Below are 14,519 nucleotides of genomic sequence, written 5' to 3'. Positions count from 1 at the left end.
AGGACCGGGATATGACTGTGCCTCGAAATGGGCTGTAGTGCCTAGGTACCTGAATGGACCTATACAGTTGGGTATAGATCCGCACTGTATCCTGACTGATCAGCAGGGCATAGTGCATATGTTGGTTTCTAGTGTCCAGTCTAATTTGTTGTTGATCGCCATTAACAGCATTCTCTCTCGAATGGTTTTATGATTCCAAAACCGGACAAAACCCTAATTCAGGAGATGAATCGGGGAATCACTTGTCATTTTTGGATTTTAGTTAAAGGCCGGTGACAGCCAACGTTTATTCGCTCAACTCAATCCAATAAATGGAATTGTTTAAAACTGTTTTAAGATTTTGTCCGGAAGTTTTCTTTTGGTATTAATGCTTGAAACTCAAATTATATACTTGCTGGGCATTTTTGGCTCACTCTTACTTTGTAAATTCTTATTTCTTCCAGAAAGAGATAAGGATAAAAGTGAATAGTTTTGATTAACAGCCGAAGTTAGAAAAATCACCGTTGCGAGAGGTTGAAGATGTTAGAGGAATATGACAAGAGAATTAGTACAAAAGTATTTTCATTTGTATTTTAGTTGTTGTTAGTTATGGAAGATTAGATTCTTGTTTCATACCATAACCTGTAAACAATCTGGATTCAAGGGGTTAATTGAATATTCTTTTATTTTATGTAAAGATTATTTAGTGACATCAAATCTTGACCCCGGATTTGGGTTGTTACAGGGGCGACGTACTTTGACCAAGGAGGAAAAAATTTAATCATGATCATGCACAATTGAGAAATGTTATAGAGCGTGCATATGGCGTTTTGAAAGCACGATTTCCTATATTAAAACAAATGCCTCCTTACACGTTTTCGGCGCAAAGAGATATCGTCATTGCATGTTTTGCAGTACATAATTTTATAAGAATGCAAAAATTAGAAGATGAATTATTTGATCAATGTGACAACAATGTCTCGAGTGACAGTGATGGAGAAGAAAATGAAGAAATGGTAGAAGAGGCAGAAGATAAATCACAACGAACTTCACAAGGAACACAGTTTACGTGATCAAATTGCTTTGAAACTTTCACCAAGTTCATAAACTTTGTACTCCACTATTAGTTTTATTATGACATGATAACTGATTGATAGGATTTTATATTTTTGTCTGTTAAAATTTGTTCAACTACATGTATTTTTTTTTTAAAAAAGTCACATCCAGAATTCAAATTTTTGATTTTTTCAAATTATTCAGAAATATAAATCATTTAGATATAAATTATCCAGATTTATTGTGTTACATAATCTTTATTTTGCTACTTATATATTATTGATGTAGCTTTACTATTGTCTATACACGAACTACAAAAACGTTTACTTTATGACATAGTAATAGAGTCTATGATGCTTCTCTTTTTTTAGAAAAGAAACAAGGTGGGAGGTAAGAGGCTCTAATAACTGGAGCAACAAGTTGCATAGGGAAAGAAACTGCTATCAAACTAGACTTCAACTTCAAGTTCAAGTTACCATCTTCAAATAATTTCCCAGCTCAACTTTCGATCACCACCAACAACAAAGAAGAAGGACACCAACAACAACAAAGAAGGACTAATCAGACAACAAAAGAAAGAAATACAAATATGTGACGCAAACTCATTTTTGATTTACTGTATGTCGCAATTATGTAACTCCATCAATTTAACTCTTTTGCGCCTTTTTAAAAATAAGAACAATACGCCTCCAAACTTCTGAATTTGGAGAACCGATTATATGTAATCTTGATTGTTTTTTTAATATATTAAAATACCAACGTCCAACGAATCGGGCATCCACGCTAGTATTTATATATTTTCACGGCTAGAGATAAAGTGCGGCTTTTCAACGACAACTCGCAAACAGAATATTGCATTTTTAATACTTTGTACGAAGACTGGGGTCAGAATAATTTTGATGCTTAACTCCATCCATAAGTCAATTAGGTTCTGTTTTAAACTATAACTTGCGCTATATTTACGTCATTAGCGAACTGCTTCCTTATTATAATTGGTCTTAATTCTTAAGTCTTAAATCCTACCTACCTCAACAACTAATGACGAGTTAAATCAACAACCTTTTGTCATTATTGACCTTAAATTACACTGCTACTCCCGTTTTGAAGCTTACCAACTAAACCATCCATGAATAACTAAATTAACAAGAACTTTCTAGATCAATCAATCAATCTTTCCCTCAAATCTTACACATTCACGGGCAAAATTTTATTACTTAAAATAAGAATAATTTTTACCCGTGAATACATTTTTTATTTTCGTAACAAGCAAGATCTCATGTTTTTTTCTTAACGACTGTACAATATTAATATTTAATTATTTATTAACCATAATTAACAAAATTTGACTCATTATTTGCCCGATTTTGGTACATTCAATAAATATTTAATACATTGAACTTTTTAACACGGTTGAATATTATGAATTTATTCATTATCGCCTGAGGTACTAAATTTGATATCTCCCTTATCCCGAAATTTTTCATAGAACAAGTATTCATTTGTAATATTATAAACTATATTTGTTAAAAAAGATACATGAACTTTAAAAATAAATTTTATTCATTTTTTCATGCATTTTTCCGAATCAAAAAATATATGAAACTGCAACCTTTCGATAAATGAATAATATTGAAATCAAAATCTCTTATATTTTATCTCGAGATTATTTATTTATTAAAATAAAAGACAACTAATTCATTGGGATCCAAAAGAAAAATTCATCCGTAAAGAATAAACGAACCGAAAACACAAAATATATGTCATGGTTACGTAATTTTCTCCTCATTTTTCTAACAAAAACAATGGATAACAAACACAAAAGATAAGGACAAAAATGTCAATTTCAATAAATCCCCTTTATAATCCGCCACTTTATACCTGACCAAATTATAAAATCCCAGTCCAACCCCCATCCGTCGGTGGCCCTACAATGGCATTTCTCGTAATTATTACCAACCTCGGACCCATTTTCGACAAGATAAATTAATGCCCTCTTCCCTACTGTATAGTCTTATGTATCCATGACTTTACACTGATTTGTAAATCTAATAAAAGCTTCCTTTTACAGCCGACACACACACACACATTATATAGGATGCTGTGATGATTAGAGTTTTATTATACATACAATTGAGTTGTATACACACAATGCTGTTACCTACTGCTTTTATATACTCTTCTTAGCTTACACTTTAATGGTGATCTTGCTTCTTTATTAGGCCAAGTTATTGTTTTTTCTTCTCTATTTTTTTTAATTTTGGTACATCTCTCTGGGAGAGAGAGAGCGAGAAACAGAGAGAGAGAGATTTCTTGTGTATTGAAATTTTATTATTAGTGTGTCCTTGCGAGAGAGAGAGAGAGAGAGAGATGGAGAGAGACACTTGGAGATTTTTCTTGAAGGTTTTGGTTCTTGTGGAGCTGATAATATTTGATTTTGGGCTGGTTCTAGGGACTACTGATCCATCTGATGGTAATATTTTTTTATATATAATTGTGTTTATATGTGTGTGGTTTATTAATTTTTTGTTCGGATTTAATAAATTAGTTAATGCATTTGATTGTTTTCTTTTTGTTTTGAGTAGTGGAGTTATTTGTGTTTGATTCTTGAAATGGGGTTTTAAAAAGATTGAGCAGTTTATCGAATGTTTGATAATCTTTATTAGGGCTATGATTTTGTTTAATGTATTGAACTGATAGTGAGTGAAGGTGGGAACTTTTTGCTGGTAATGTAAGTGTGGAAGATTTTCTGCACTCCACTTTTCAGTATTACTGACAATTCTCGCAACTGGCCTTTCAAAAAATAAACAATTCTAGCAAATGGAGATTTGGGGATGCATAAAAGAAGTGAAGAGTGCCTTTAAGGCTGTAATGTTATGTTGATGTGCGGATGAGCATCTTTGTTTAGAATGTTGGTTGTCTATATACCGGGGAAGTTAGTACTTCGATGTTGCTTGCTTATGTTTTTTCGTAATTGTTTAGTTTGCTATATAATGTGAATTGAGGATCGTATACCATTGGCTGTTTGTGCTAGTTATAGTAATCCACCAATATAAACTCTTTATAGCTATGCTTTCTTACCGTGTACAACAAATGCAAGACTTAAGACATCCGGCAGCTTGTCTTTGCCTCTTACAATCACCTATTTGAGGGTTTATTGGGGCAATGAAAGGAAATATTTCATTACTCTTTTGGTTTATCAAATTTTGAACATGTGAGTGAAGGATGAAATTTCCACATAAACCTTGGATCTTTGTTTGTAATTTTACTTCTGCATTTCGTTCATAAGGGTCAAATTTTCACCGGTTTTTAAGTATTTAAAAGTAATCCAAAGATATTAGCCCCTTTGTTTTACATATTCTTTCTGGTAATGTACAACAAATACAAGACTAAAAAGACGTATAGCTAGTCTAGCCTCTAATGATCGATGCAATATGAGTGTTATCCGAGTGTTGACCTCATATAACTGTGAAATAATGCAATATCAAAATTTACAGTTTCATGTCCCAATCAATGCTAACCTCTTTTTGTTGGTTGGATAACATCACAATATTTATGTCTCCTCAGTATGCAACAACCCGTTCAAGTGAGTTGATCTAACTTGTCAAAGTTGGTTTTGATTCCACACGTGACAGGCTGACTGCAGTTGAATTACGATTCCTTATGCAGAGAAAACTTAAAGGAACCATGGGTTATCGACCCCTCAAAACTCATCAATGAAGTCATTATTTGATTTAATTAGTTGCAGATTACTAGAGTTACATTATATGTACAGTAATTGGATGCACATGTTCTGATGTGGGAGTGAATGTTATCAACACACTTTTATCTTTATCTTTTTCATTCCAGATAAAATGTTAGCCCATGGTTTAATTTTGTAATTCAGTCGTAATGTATGAATACCACATTCACATGTATCTACAGAGATTCTAGCCTTCACTGTTAATATTAACATTTTACAGTATTAATTTTAGGCAAATAAATGTTCTTAATTTGGTGTTTTTCGAACTGCAGTTCAATCACTTCAGGTTCTATATATGTCACTAAACAACCCATCACAGCTAACTGGTTGGAAATCAAGTGGCGGTGATCCGTGTGCAGAATCATGGAAGGGAATAACCTGTGAAGGGTCTTCTGTTGTTTCCATGTAAGTGTGTCTATTCAGAATACTCGTAGTAGATGTATGCAGGAAATTCAATTTCAATACAAGTCAATTACAAATTTGAACACTAAAATGCAACATGCTGTCGTGGCAGTCAAATTTCTGGGCTAGGACTCAGTGGGACAATGGGATACATGCTTAACAGCCTTGGAAAGCTAAGAACTCTGTGAGGAAAATATTTAGTAAATTTTTGTTATGCGTTTACAGTTATTGTACTTCAATTAGACGTTTCTCTAATTCAGTTCTTTGTCTTTTTGCAACTGTTCTTGTTTTTTATGACAGAGATTTGAGTGGAAACAACTTTCATGATGCAATTCCATATCAATTACCACCGAATCTTACAAGCTTGTAATATTTGATCGTTACTTTTTTTAGGTTTGTTAAGTTACAGTCGAGTCTATATTTTTGCAGTGCTGACTCTAGCCCTTTATGGGATGCAGGAACATTGCGCACAACAACTTGAGTGGGAATCTTCCTTATTCTATCGCCACCATGTTTTCTCTGAATTACTTGTAGGTGGTTTCTCTATAATGTAATGGTTCTTTCTGTAATTAAATTTCAGTGATTTACAAAATTGCTAAGCTTATTGGTTTGTGTTGCAGGAATGCTAGCAGTAATTCACTTGCTCAGTCTATTGGAGACATCTTTTTGAATCTAACTGACCTTGCAACCATGTAAGATGTTCCAGTCGGTTTCATATTTGATAGATATCCTTTTACTGCTGTTAATTTTTATTCCTTAAAAGTTTGGCTATTCCAGCTCATTCATTCATCAAAGTATGTTGATTTAACAAATATCCGTTTAGACCTAATCCTAAACAAGTCGGTGCCCGTTTCTGTAATGTAGGGATCTCTCTTCCAATAATTTCAGCGGAGATCTTCCAGCCTCCGTAGATACTTTGTCTAATTTATCTACTCTGTGAGTGTATTGCAGTTTTTTTTGTCTTTATATATTCTATTAATCAAGAAAATTCTCTAAAATTTATGCTTTTGACAGTCATTTGCAGAACAACCAATTAACCGGCTCTCTAAATATACTCTCTGGTTTGCCATTGACTGATTTGTAAGTTTAGGTTTTTTATGGTGTATTAATCCAGATATAGAGATTCATACTATTTGTGGGCCATGGGGTTGCTTTTTGAATAGTCATCTTACATTTCCAATTTTCCTCAGAAATGTTGCAAACAATCAGTTTAATGGATGGATACCACGAGAGCTCATTTCTATCCCTAACTTTAGGTAGACTGTCGTGTCAAAAAAATTTGCTCGTGATTTTCCCATCCTTCACCTCAGGCTCTAATATGTTAAAATCATAACAGGTATGATGGGAATTCATTTAATAATGGTCCTGCTCCCCCTCCTCCACCATACACCCCACCTCCACCTGGTAAATCTCATAAAAATCGCAGCAATTCTCCTGATTCACAAACGCCTCGGGATTCTGGAGGCAAACCATCGGATTCTTCCAATGGAAGTAAGAAAGGGCTAACAGCTGGACCTATTATTGGAATTATTGTGGGCTCTTTGCTGCTGCTTCTTTTTTTTGTTCTTGTGTTTGTTTTCTGCGCGAAAAAGGGTAAGAAGAAAGAGAACAACATAGCTACTTCGGGAGGGAGGCTTCCTGTAATTCTTGAGAAAGGTACGTTCCCTTTCTGTTACGTAGTATAATTCTATTAGAAACATGCATATTGGAAGGAATTTGCACATTTACAAGTGTTCTGTATTCTGATGATAGAAAGTCTATTGTTTTATGTCTTCATCTTAGCTGTTATTTGTTCTTGAATTCATTTGTTTACTACAATAATTATGTGACATGAACTCTTCATGTTTTTTTAATGGAGTTGTCTGTCCATACTCGATTGGAAGCTGTGGTTTTTGTATAATTGACACTTAAAGGGATTGGTCTAGACTTAAAACCGAAAGCAGGAAAAAAAGAGAGAGGGGGTGAAACTACCTTCACTTTCATTCTAAAAAATAGAATTCAAGTTAGACCTTCATACTCTTACATCAAGTTATAGATGTTGGAAGTATCCCTCTGCACTACTTATTTATTTTATTAAATTTATTCAATACATACTACTTTCACTCACTCATCATCAGTAATTGGGCTTATACATGGAAATTTATTTCGCTTCCTTGTATTTCTTCTGCATTCTCTAATTTCTCTTCTAATAGAGTTCAGGCTACAAGGTAAAGTAGTAAGAAATAGAATAAATTGATTTTGAGATAAAATAAATCAATGTTGCACAAGTCAGGGGATCCATTAATCGTGCTTAGAAGATAACAAATTGGTGCTCCTAGTTACATATGTGCTAGTACACACTCTTCAATCTCCAAAACATTTTACAAGATTGCATCCACTTAAGTTGCAGGATACATTTGATCTTAAGTAGGCCTTCTGCACTCAGTTTACCTTATTTCACATTAGGGTCATGGCTTTTCCATTTTCATCTAATCTTACAGAATTACTTTATTGTGTATAACATTATAGTCACTCTTCGTTCTTTGGTTTTTCCATGACGGAAAAATTTATTACAAATGTAATCTGTACTCCTTGGTGCTGCTGCTCTCTTCGATTTTCATTTCATGTAGTGGATGGAACAACCTTATGGGATTTTTGTTGATTTGTATCGATCTTTAGTTTCCGTATATAAATAAAAAGTATGTATTTTTATCTTGCTTTAATTTCATTTGTATCTACTACAGTACTACTCGGTAGTCATCTATTGTTTTGAACAGTTTCTATTCTGCAAACAAGAATTCGGAAATAATTAAAAGCTATAGCTTTGGTAAAACTTTTTTTGCGATTTTTTAGGAAATAGTGAATCTGCTACATCTATTCTGGCAACATTGTTATTATTACTCTTTTTGGGTATACTTGTTTAAATGACAAACCTTCACTGGCGTCCCTTAGGATAAGTAATAATAAATAGATCCTTAAACATTAGCTAAGATTGAAGTGGTGTACTAACAGTTAATTTTTTGTATTATAAAACTAAATATTGCATCTAATTTCGTTTATAGTTAACTCTGAGGCGCGGGAACACAGAGCAAAAACCACTGCAACTACAGCAAACTTGAGCCCCCCTCCAGAAAATTTGGTGATTGAGAGATTGCAAGGAAAAAATGGTTCGGCAAAGAGACTAAAATCACCGATAACTGCTACATCATACAGTGTTGCTACTCTACAATCAGCAACAAATAGCTTCAGTCAAGATAATCTTGTAGGCGAAGGTTCTCTTGGACGCGTTTATAGAGCTGAGTTTTCCAATGGGAAGGTATTTTACATTTTCATGAGTTTATCTGCACTACATATACTAATATACTTGAATGCATGCTATCATAAGACAAATTACTAGGAAAGTGATTTATGATTTTCTAATGACAAGTCACCCAGCAGCAACTACACATATCTTGTCATTTCCTTGATTAAAACTAAAAATAAGCGAACAAATTGTATATTAAAAGCTATTCTACTGTTAGAATTTAACTCTGAAAAACTCATGTAACGAATTTTGCATATTGATGAGAAAATTGTTATCTATTCTTGGATCGCCAAATACATATTATGTACCCAAAAATGTCAGTATAACATGAGAAACTGGGGATAGTTTAGCATATACAATTTGATGATGAAAAGCTACCGTGACAATCAAGTTTCGAGTTAGGTATGGCACGTGTCTCTATGTACTTAAAATATCAAAGATCACACTTTCATCTCGTCAAGCTAATAACTCACACATGTAGGCAAAAGTTCAGTGTAGACTATAAATTTATATATAAATATTTGATACCTTCACCTCATGACATACTTATTTGTAATTCATATGCATTTGTATTATTTGTGTTTGTAATTTTTCTTAAAATCTCCAGTGGGTGCCACGACTCTTGTTTTATGATCATTTTTTTAGTTTAGTCCCTGCTTCTAGCTTCTTTAATTCCAAGTGATTCTTCCCTGCAACCCTAGCAGAAACTTTTTCAATTGGATTAACAATCTAAGCTTTTAATTTCTTTAGCTGATGGCCATTAAGAAGATTGACAATGCAGCATTGTCATTGCAAGAAGAAGATAATTTTCTTGAAGCTGTTTCAAATATGTCACGCCTTAGGCATCCGAACGTTGTTCCGTTGGCAGGATATTGTGCAGAACATGGTCAACGTCTTCTGGTTCATGATTATATTGCAAATGGTAGCTTGCAAGATTTGTTGTACTTTGCTGATGATAGGAGCAAATTGCTGACGTGGAATGCACGTATTAGAGTAGCACTTGGCACTGCGCGAGCTCTCGAGTATGTCTCATATTTATAAATTTTAGTATCTTCCTCTTAGACTTAATGCAGGCTTCCGTCCTTATCAGCATCTCTTTCTGGCAGGTACTTGCATGAAGTATGTCTTCCTTCTGCTGTTCATAGGAACTTGAAGTCAGCAAACATTTTACTTGATGAAGAACTCAATCCACATTTGTCAGACTGTGGCTTAGCTGCTCTAACTCCAAATACAGAGAGACAGGTACGTTCATGGGTCTGACAACTGCTACAATTTTGAACATAGTTGCATTGTGATTGTTTCTAGGATATCAAGCCGACCTGCATCCCCAAGATAGTATACCCTCCTATTGAAATGAGAATACTGTTTTCATTGAAGTGCTCAATGAATGTTTGACAAGGAATACATTGAATCATTGACTTCCTAAGTGGAGTCCTCGCAGTATGCGGGGAAAGAATTAGGTATCTGTGTAGAATTTCAAAATTGATTTCATTCTACTATGACTGTTGACATTTGAATGCTCAACATCAAATGACCAGGTGTAGTAAATTGGTAATACCTGCAAACTCTCAAACCAACTTCAAATTGTGAGGAGATTTGGCAGGCAGGTTTTTTTTTTAGTTTCTCTTTGTGGGACAATTAAATTTTAGTAAAACTGTAAAAGACAAATTACGATAGGCTGGCCCGCACATGTATTGGTTGACGTAGTGCTCCCTTACACACGCACACACACAAAATCTCTCTCTCACATACTTCACATTTGGTTCAACAGGTAGCATCAACTCAGATGGTTGGCTCATTTGGATATAGTGCACCTGAATTTGCCCTATCTGGATTATACACCGTAAAAAGTGACGTATATAGCTTTGGAGTAGTGATGTTGGAGCTCTTAACAGGTCGCAAGCCATTAGATAGGTACAATTTATATTGCACCGTCATGAAATTTAATCCTACATTTTTCTCTTCAACCTGCAATAATAAGAGCTACGGAAAGTCAATCCAGATGTGTATTTAAACTTAATAAGTTAATTACATATCATATCTTAACTTAAACAATCATCATTAACTTGCCTAAGCGGTAACATTATTTACTACGTAGAAGCTTCATTATTTTTGAAAATCTAATGAATTGTGTTATTTTTAAAGTTGCCCTAGATTTCGCTCACATTAAATTAATATGTTGGATGAGGAAAGTATTATAATCTAAAATTTTACTTCACAACCTTGATTTCTTTTTCTGGTCAATTTTTTTTGTGTAGTTCAAGGGTGAGATCAGAACAGTCTCTAGTAAGATGGGCTACTCCCCAGCTCCATGATATTGACGCCTTGGCTAAAATGGTTGATCCGTCCCTTAATGGCATGTATGCCGCAAAGTCTTTGTCACGTTTTGCCGACATTATCGCTCTCTGTGTTCAGGTAAAATCTCTATTAATATTGAAGTCAAAATAATACAGCATATATTTTTTTGTGTGTGTGTGTGTTCTAGGGCACATGACTAGTAATATTCAGTTGCGCAAAAAATGTCTTCTATTTTACCCACACACAAAAAAATCTTATCATTGTTGTATTCTGTTGGGAAGCCTGAACCTGAGTTCCGGCCACCCATGTCTGAAGTTGTGCAAGCACTGGTTCGATTAATGCAAAGGGCCAGTGTAGTTAAAAGGCGATCAAGTGAGGATTCAGGCTTCATATACAGAACCCCGGACCATGAGGCATATGAGATGTCTTATTAGCCATACCAAAGTTACGGGAGGATCTGTGCAATTTTGTATACAAGCATGCGAAGGTCAAGAGTGAAACTGCAGTCGGAAGGTAAAAGTATCAGCATCTGATTTGAAGTAGTCGTAGTCATGCAAAGATTTATGCAACAAATGGCTGATATTTATCCTTGCGTTTCAATCGGTTTGTAAATTAGTTGAGGTACATAATAATTTAACTGAAGACAACTTATAAGATGCGTTTCATCTTCTCAAATTGATTTGCTATTTGAATGAAAATCTTTGTTAATATCAATATTGACATTGTTTATCTTCTCGAATCTCCAAATAATTCAACTGATCCTATCATCAATTTTTTACAAGACCAGCGTTTTGATTTCTTCGAAACTCCACCATTATAGTTTTTTTTTTCATAAAAAATGTAAATAATTAACAATGGCTATTACAAACGAGTATTTTCCTTGACTAATTACAAATTGATGCTAATGTGCATAGTAATTTAGTAATCTTTTATCTATATGATAATACAAGTAAAATGTGAAGAGAATAGATAATTAGTCCGAATGGTAATGTGTTCCAGTTCCGGAATTTGTAGCAAGAGTTTGGTTTTCAACTTTTTCTTATAATATGTAAAAACAAATTATAAATTATCAACTTATGAAGAATGGTCTAGTAGATTTTTGCTCCTTTTTGCAACTTTATGATGTGATGTGATGATTTCAAAATCTAAGTTAGCATCTTTGCGCTTCTCCAATGGAAATTGAAAATATTGCATTAGGGTGTACGCGGTTCGGTCGGATCGGTTTTGAGATAAAAGTTGAACCAAACCGTGAAAGCGGTTTTAGTAAATTGTCATCCGCAACCGCAAATGCGGTTGCGATTAATCGCGTCAATTGCGGTTGCGAATTTGAGGTTATTGCGGATCGGTTTGCCGCAAACCACTCATTTTAAAATAATTAATAATTTGCAAAAAAATAAATTCGGAATATTAATAAATTGAAGTTTAAGTTACGTGATAAGTACATTCAAAAATAGAATATAAACTAATGTTCCGTGTGGAGTAAAGATATTAAAAACATACAAAAATGTGGAGGCGAAGAGAAATAAGAAGGATAAAAAAAATTACATGTTGATTACATTTTTCATTTATTTTGTTATATATCTTATAATGATTATGAATCTTATAAACGAAGTCTTAACATTAACCTAAGATTAGTTAATAAATGTGTATACTTATTAATTTATATGATATCAACTATATTTTTGGAAATATATTTTATTTCCAAACCGCATCCAAACCGCGAATGAGCGGTTTTTAAAATTTAAATCCACAACCAACCCGTGTTCGCGATTATCCGCAAAGGCGGTTCCGTTGCAAATGGTTAAGCGGCTGGATGCGGTTTAGCGATTTGTCTGTATACTATATTGCATGGTTGAAGTAGCAAAACAAAAAAAGAAGTCTACATGTATTCATTCACTACTCAGTAGCCAGTGATGTACTTGCAATTATATAATTATCAGTCATTAGAAACACAACATCCGTTTTACAATGAAAGGTTGCTGCTGGTATTTATATAGTTACATGCTCCATTGTCCTTTCTAAATGATGCTCTTAACATCCTGGAGAAACTGTCCAAGTGAAGTGTAAGATGAGCCGCCCTGTACAGTGGCTTTTCTGCATGCCTCTTTCATTTCTTTCATTTTTCTCATCATTTCACTTTCACCATCCATCAGACATCTTATACCCCTTTCTATCTCTTGTGATCTCTCAACCGGTGTTGATTCAATGTTTGCAAAAATGTCTACTTTGTTATCCATTTTGATCTCGGTTGCAATCCCCAACTCCACCACCAAGTGGAATGCATTAATTTGTTGGTCAGCGAACATCGGCCAAGTGGCTATGGGTACACCATACCATATACTCTCCAGGGTAGAGTTCCATCCAAAGTGAGACACAAATCCTCCCACTGATGGATGGGAAAGGATACTTACTTGCGGTGTCCATCCAACAACTTTTCCTATTCCTGATGTTCGTTCCAAGAATCCTTGCGGTAACACCTCATTATAATCTTCATAATCTTTTGGAAATTTTCATTTGTTCTGTTGTCGAGATGGACGTCGTAGAGACCACAAGAAACGCTGTCCGCTGACCTCCAATACTTGCGCTATTTCTTTTACCTGTTCTATGTGAAAGCTTCCAATACTCCCAAAGTACAAATACACCACCGACAAAGGTGGCTGGCTGTCCAACCAAGTAATAATGGCCTCTTCTGTTGTTTTATCTTTGGTGCTTGTCCCGCTGCTCTTGAAATTAATTATTGGGCCTACATGGTAGATAGCGAGGGGTTCTCCATCACCGGTAATGAACTTGATAGCAGGGGCTTCCAGTTCCATTACAGTATTGATCAGAATAACTTTGCTCTCTTTAATTCTTCGGACTGTAGCTTTGTTGTGAGCAGACCCTTCCTCAGTTAACATCATTGAAGGCAAAATCTTAACAGGAACCTGGTTAGAGAAACCCGACAGAGAGATCTTAGATTCCGAGTCCCTGTGCTCTTAAATTTCCTGCCTTTCGTCGTCTTTCAAACTTTCGATATTAGACATGAGGGAAAGAAAAGCAGCACTCGCAGTGAAAAATGTATATGCAGGGACCCCGAATTCATTTGCTACCTCTATCATCGAGGTGCAAAATAAATCAATGACAAATCCACATAGCTTAGAAGTCTTGGACTGTTCCACAATTATTGCAACTACATTTCTCACTTGACTCTGCTGTTTTTCAATGAACGAAGTAAGAAAAGATAACCACGGCATGGACATGATCTCTGCCATGGTGGTCTCATCTAGAGCAGGGATATCTACAAAGACCACGCCTTGAGGGGCATCTTTCTTAAGGTTGCGAGTAAATGCTGCCAAGTCGGAGTCTGCAGGCAGATCCATTAGCAAGATGGTGACAGAAATGTCATCATCCCGACTAACAAGAAGTTTTGCAAACTCAATAATAGATACCAGATGACCTACCCCCGGCGCAGGGATGAATATTAGTTCCCCTCTCATATTTTTCGGACTTGAATTTCGAATAAGCTGACAAAAATATGTAGTTCAAACTCTATAATATGCTACAGCTGCTCTGGGAGAAACTTAAACGATGGTCCCTCGGGGAGTTGAAACATTTGAAGTTTGCATGGGTTTCATTGTAATAATTGCTTCCAAGCCTCACCAGCAATGTGTTTTATGGACATACATAATAGGGTAACAGTTAGATCGATTCACAAGTTTATATGCAAGTAGCTAGACAGGATAAAATTTGTTGTTCGTACCATAAGATATTTTGAAAGAGATA

At 34.8% G+C, this 14,519-nt stretch overlaps 1 protein-coding gene and 1 pseudogene across 1 annotated transcript; one reads left to right on the top strand and one right to left on the bottom strand.

Annotated features, from left to right (window-relative positions):
• The first annotated feature begins 2,975 nt into the window (after window positions 1-2,975).
• LOC141671433 (protein STRUBBELIG-RECEPTOR FAMILY 8-like) lies at window positions 2,976-11,471 on the top strand. Its single transcript, XM_074477682.1, has 16 exons — window positions 2,976-3,505; window positions 5,047-5,179; window positions 5,289-5,360; window positions 5,477-5,542; window positions 5,635-5,706; window positions 5,797-5,868; window positions 6,041-6,112; window positions 6,191-6,256; window positions 6,367-6,432; window positions 6,513-6,832; window positions 8,218-8,471; window positions 9,210-9,481; window positions 9,566-9,701; window positions 10,231-10,373; window positions 10,718-10,874; window positions 11,039-11,471. Exons 1-16 carry the CDS (start codon window positions 3,403-3,405, stop codon window positions 11,189-11,191), a joined length of 2,157 nt encoding a protein of 718 aa, XP_074333783.1. The 5' UTR covers window positions 2,976-3,402; the 3' UTR covers window positions 11,192-11,471.
• A 1,159-nt stretch (window positions 11,472-12,630) lies between these two features.
• Window positions 12,631-14,519, bottom strand: LOC141672294 (anthocyanidin 3-O-glucosyltransferase 2-like; annotated as a pseudogene).

The sequence above is a fragment of the Apium graveolens genome, chromosome 7, assembly GCF_009905375.1.
Source record: "Apium graveolens cultivar Ventura chromosome 7, ASM990537v1, whole genome shotgun sequence".
Taxonomy (NCBI): domain Eukaryota; kingdom Viridiplantae; phylum Streptophyta; class Magnoliopsida; order Apiales; family Apiaceae; genus Apium; species Apium graveolens.
This window is presented reverse-complemented; position numbering and strand designations above follow the sequence as displayed.

Bases quoted from the DNA above. Each gene is read 5' to 3' on its own strand.
- LOC141671433 (XM_074477682.1), top strand. From the start codon at position 3,403: ATGGAGAGAGACACTTGGAGATTTTTCTTGAAGGTTTTGGTTCTTGTG. The intron at 5,543-5,634 runs GTAATATTTGAT...TATGGGATGCAG, and splicing joins CCACCGAATCTTACAAGCTT to GAACATTGCGCACAACAACT. The intron at 6,113-6,190 runs GTGAGTGTATTG...TGCTTTTGACAG, and splicing joins TTGTCTAATTTATCTACTCT to TCATTTGCAGAACAACCAAT.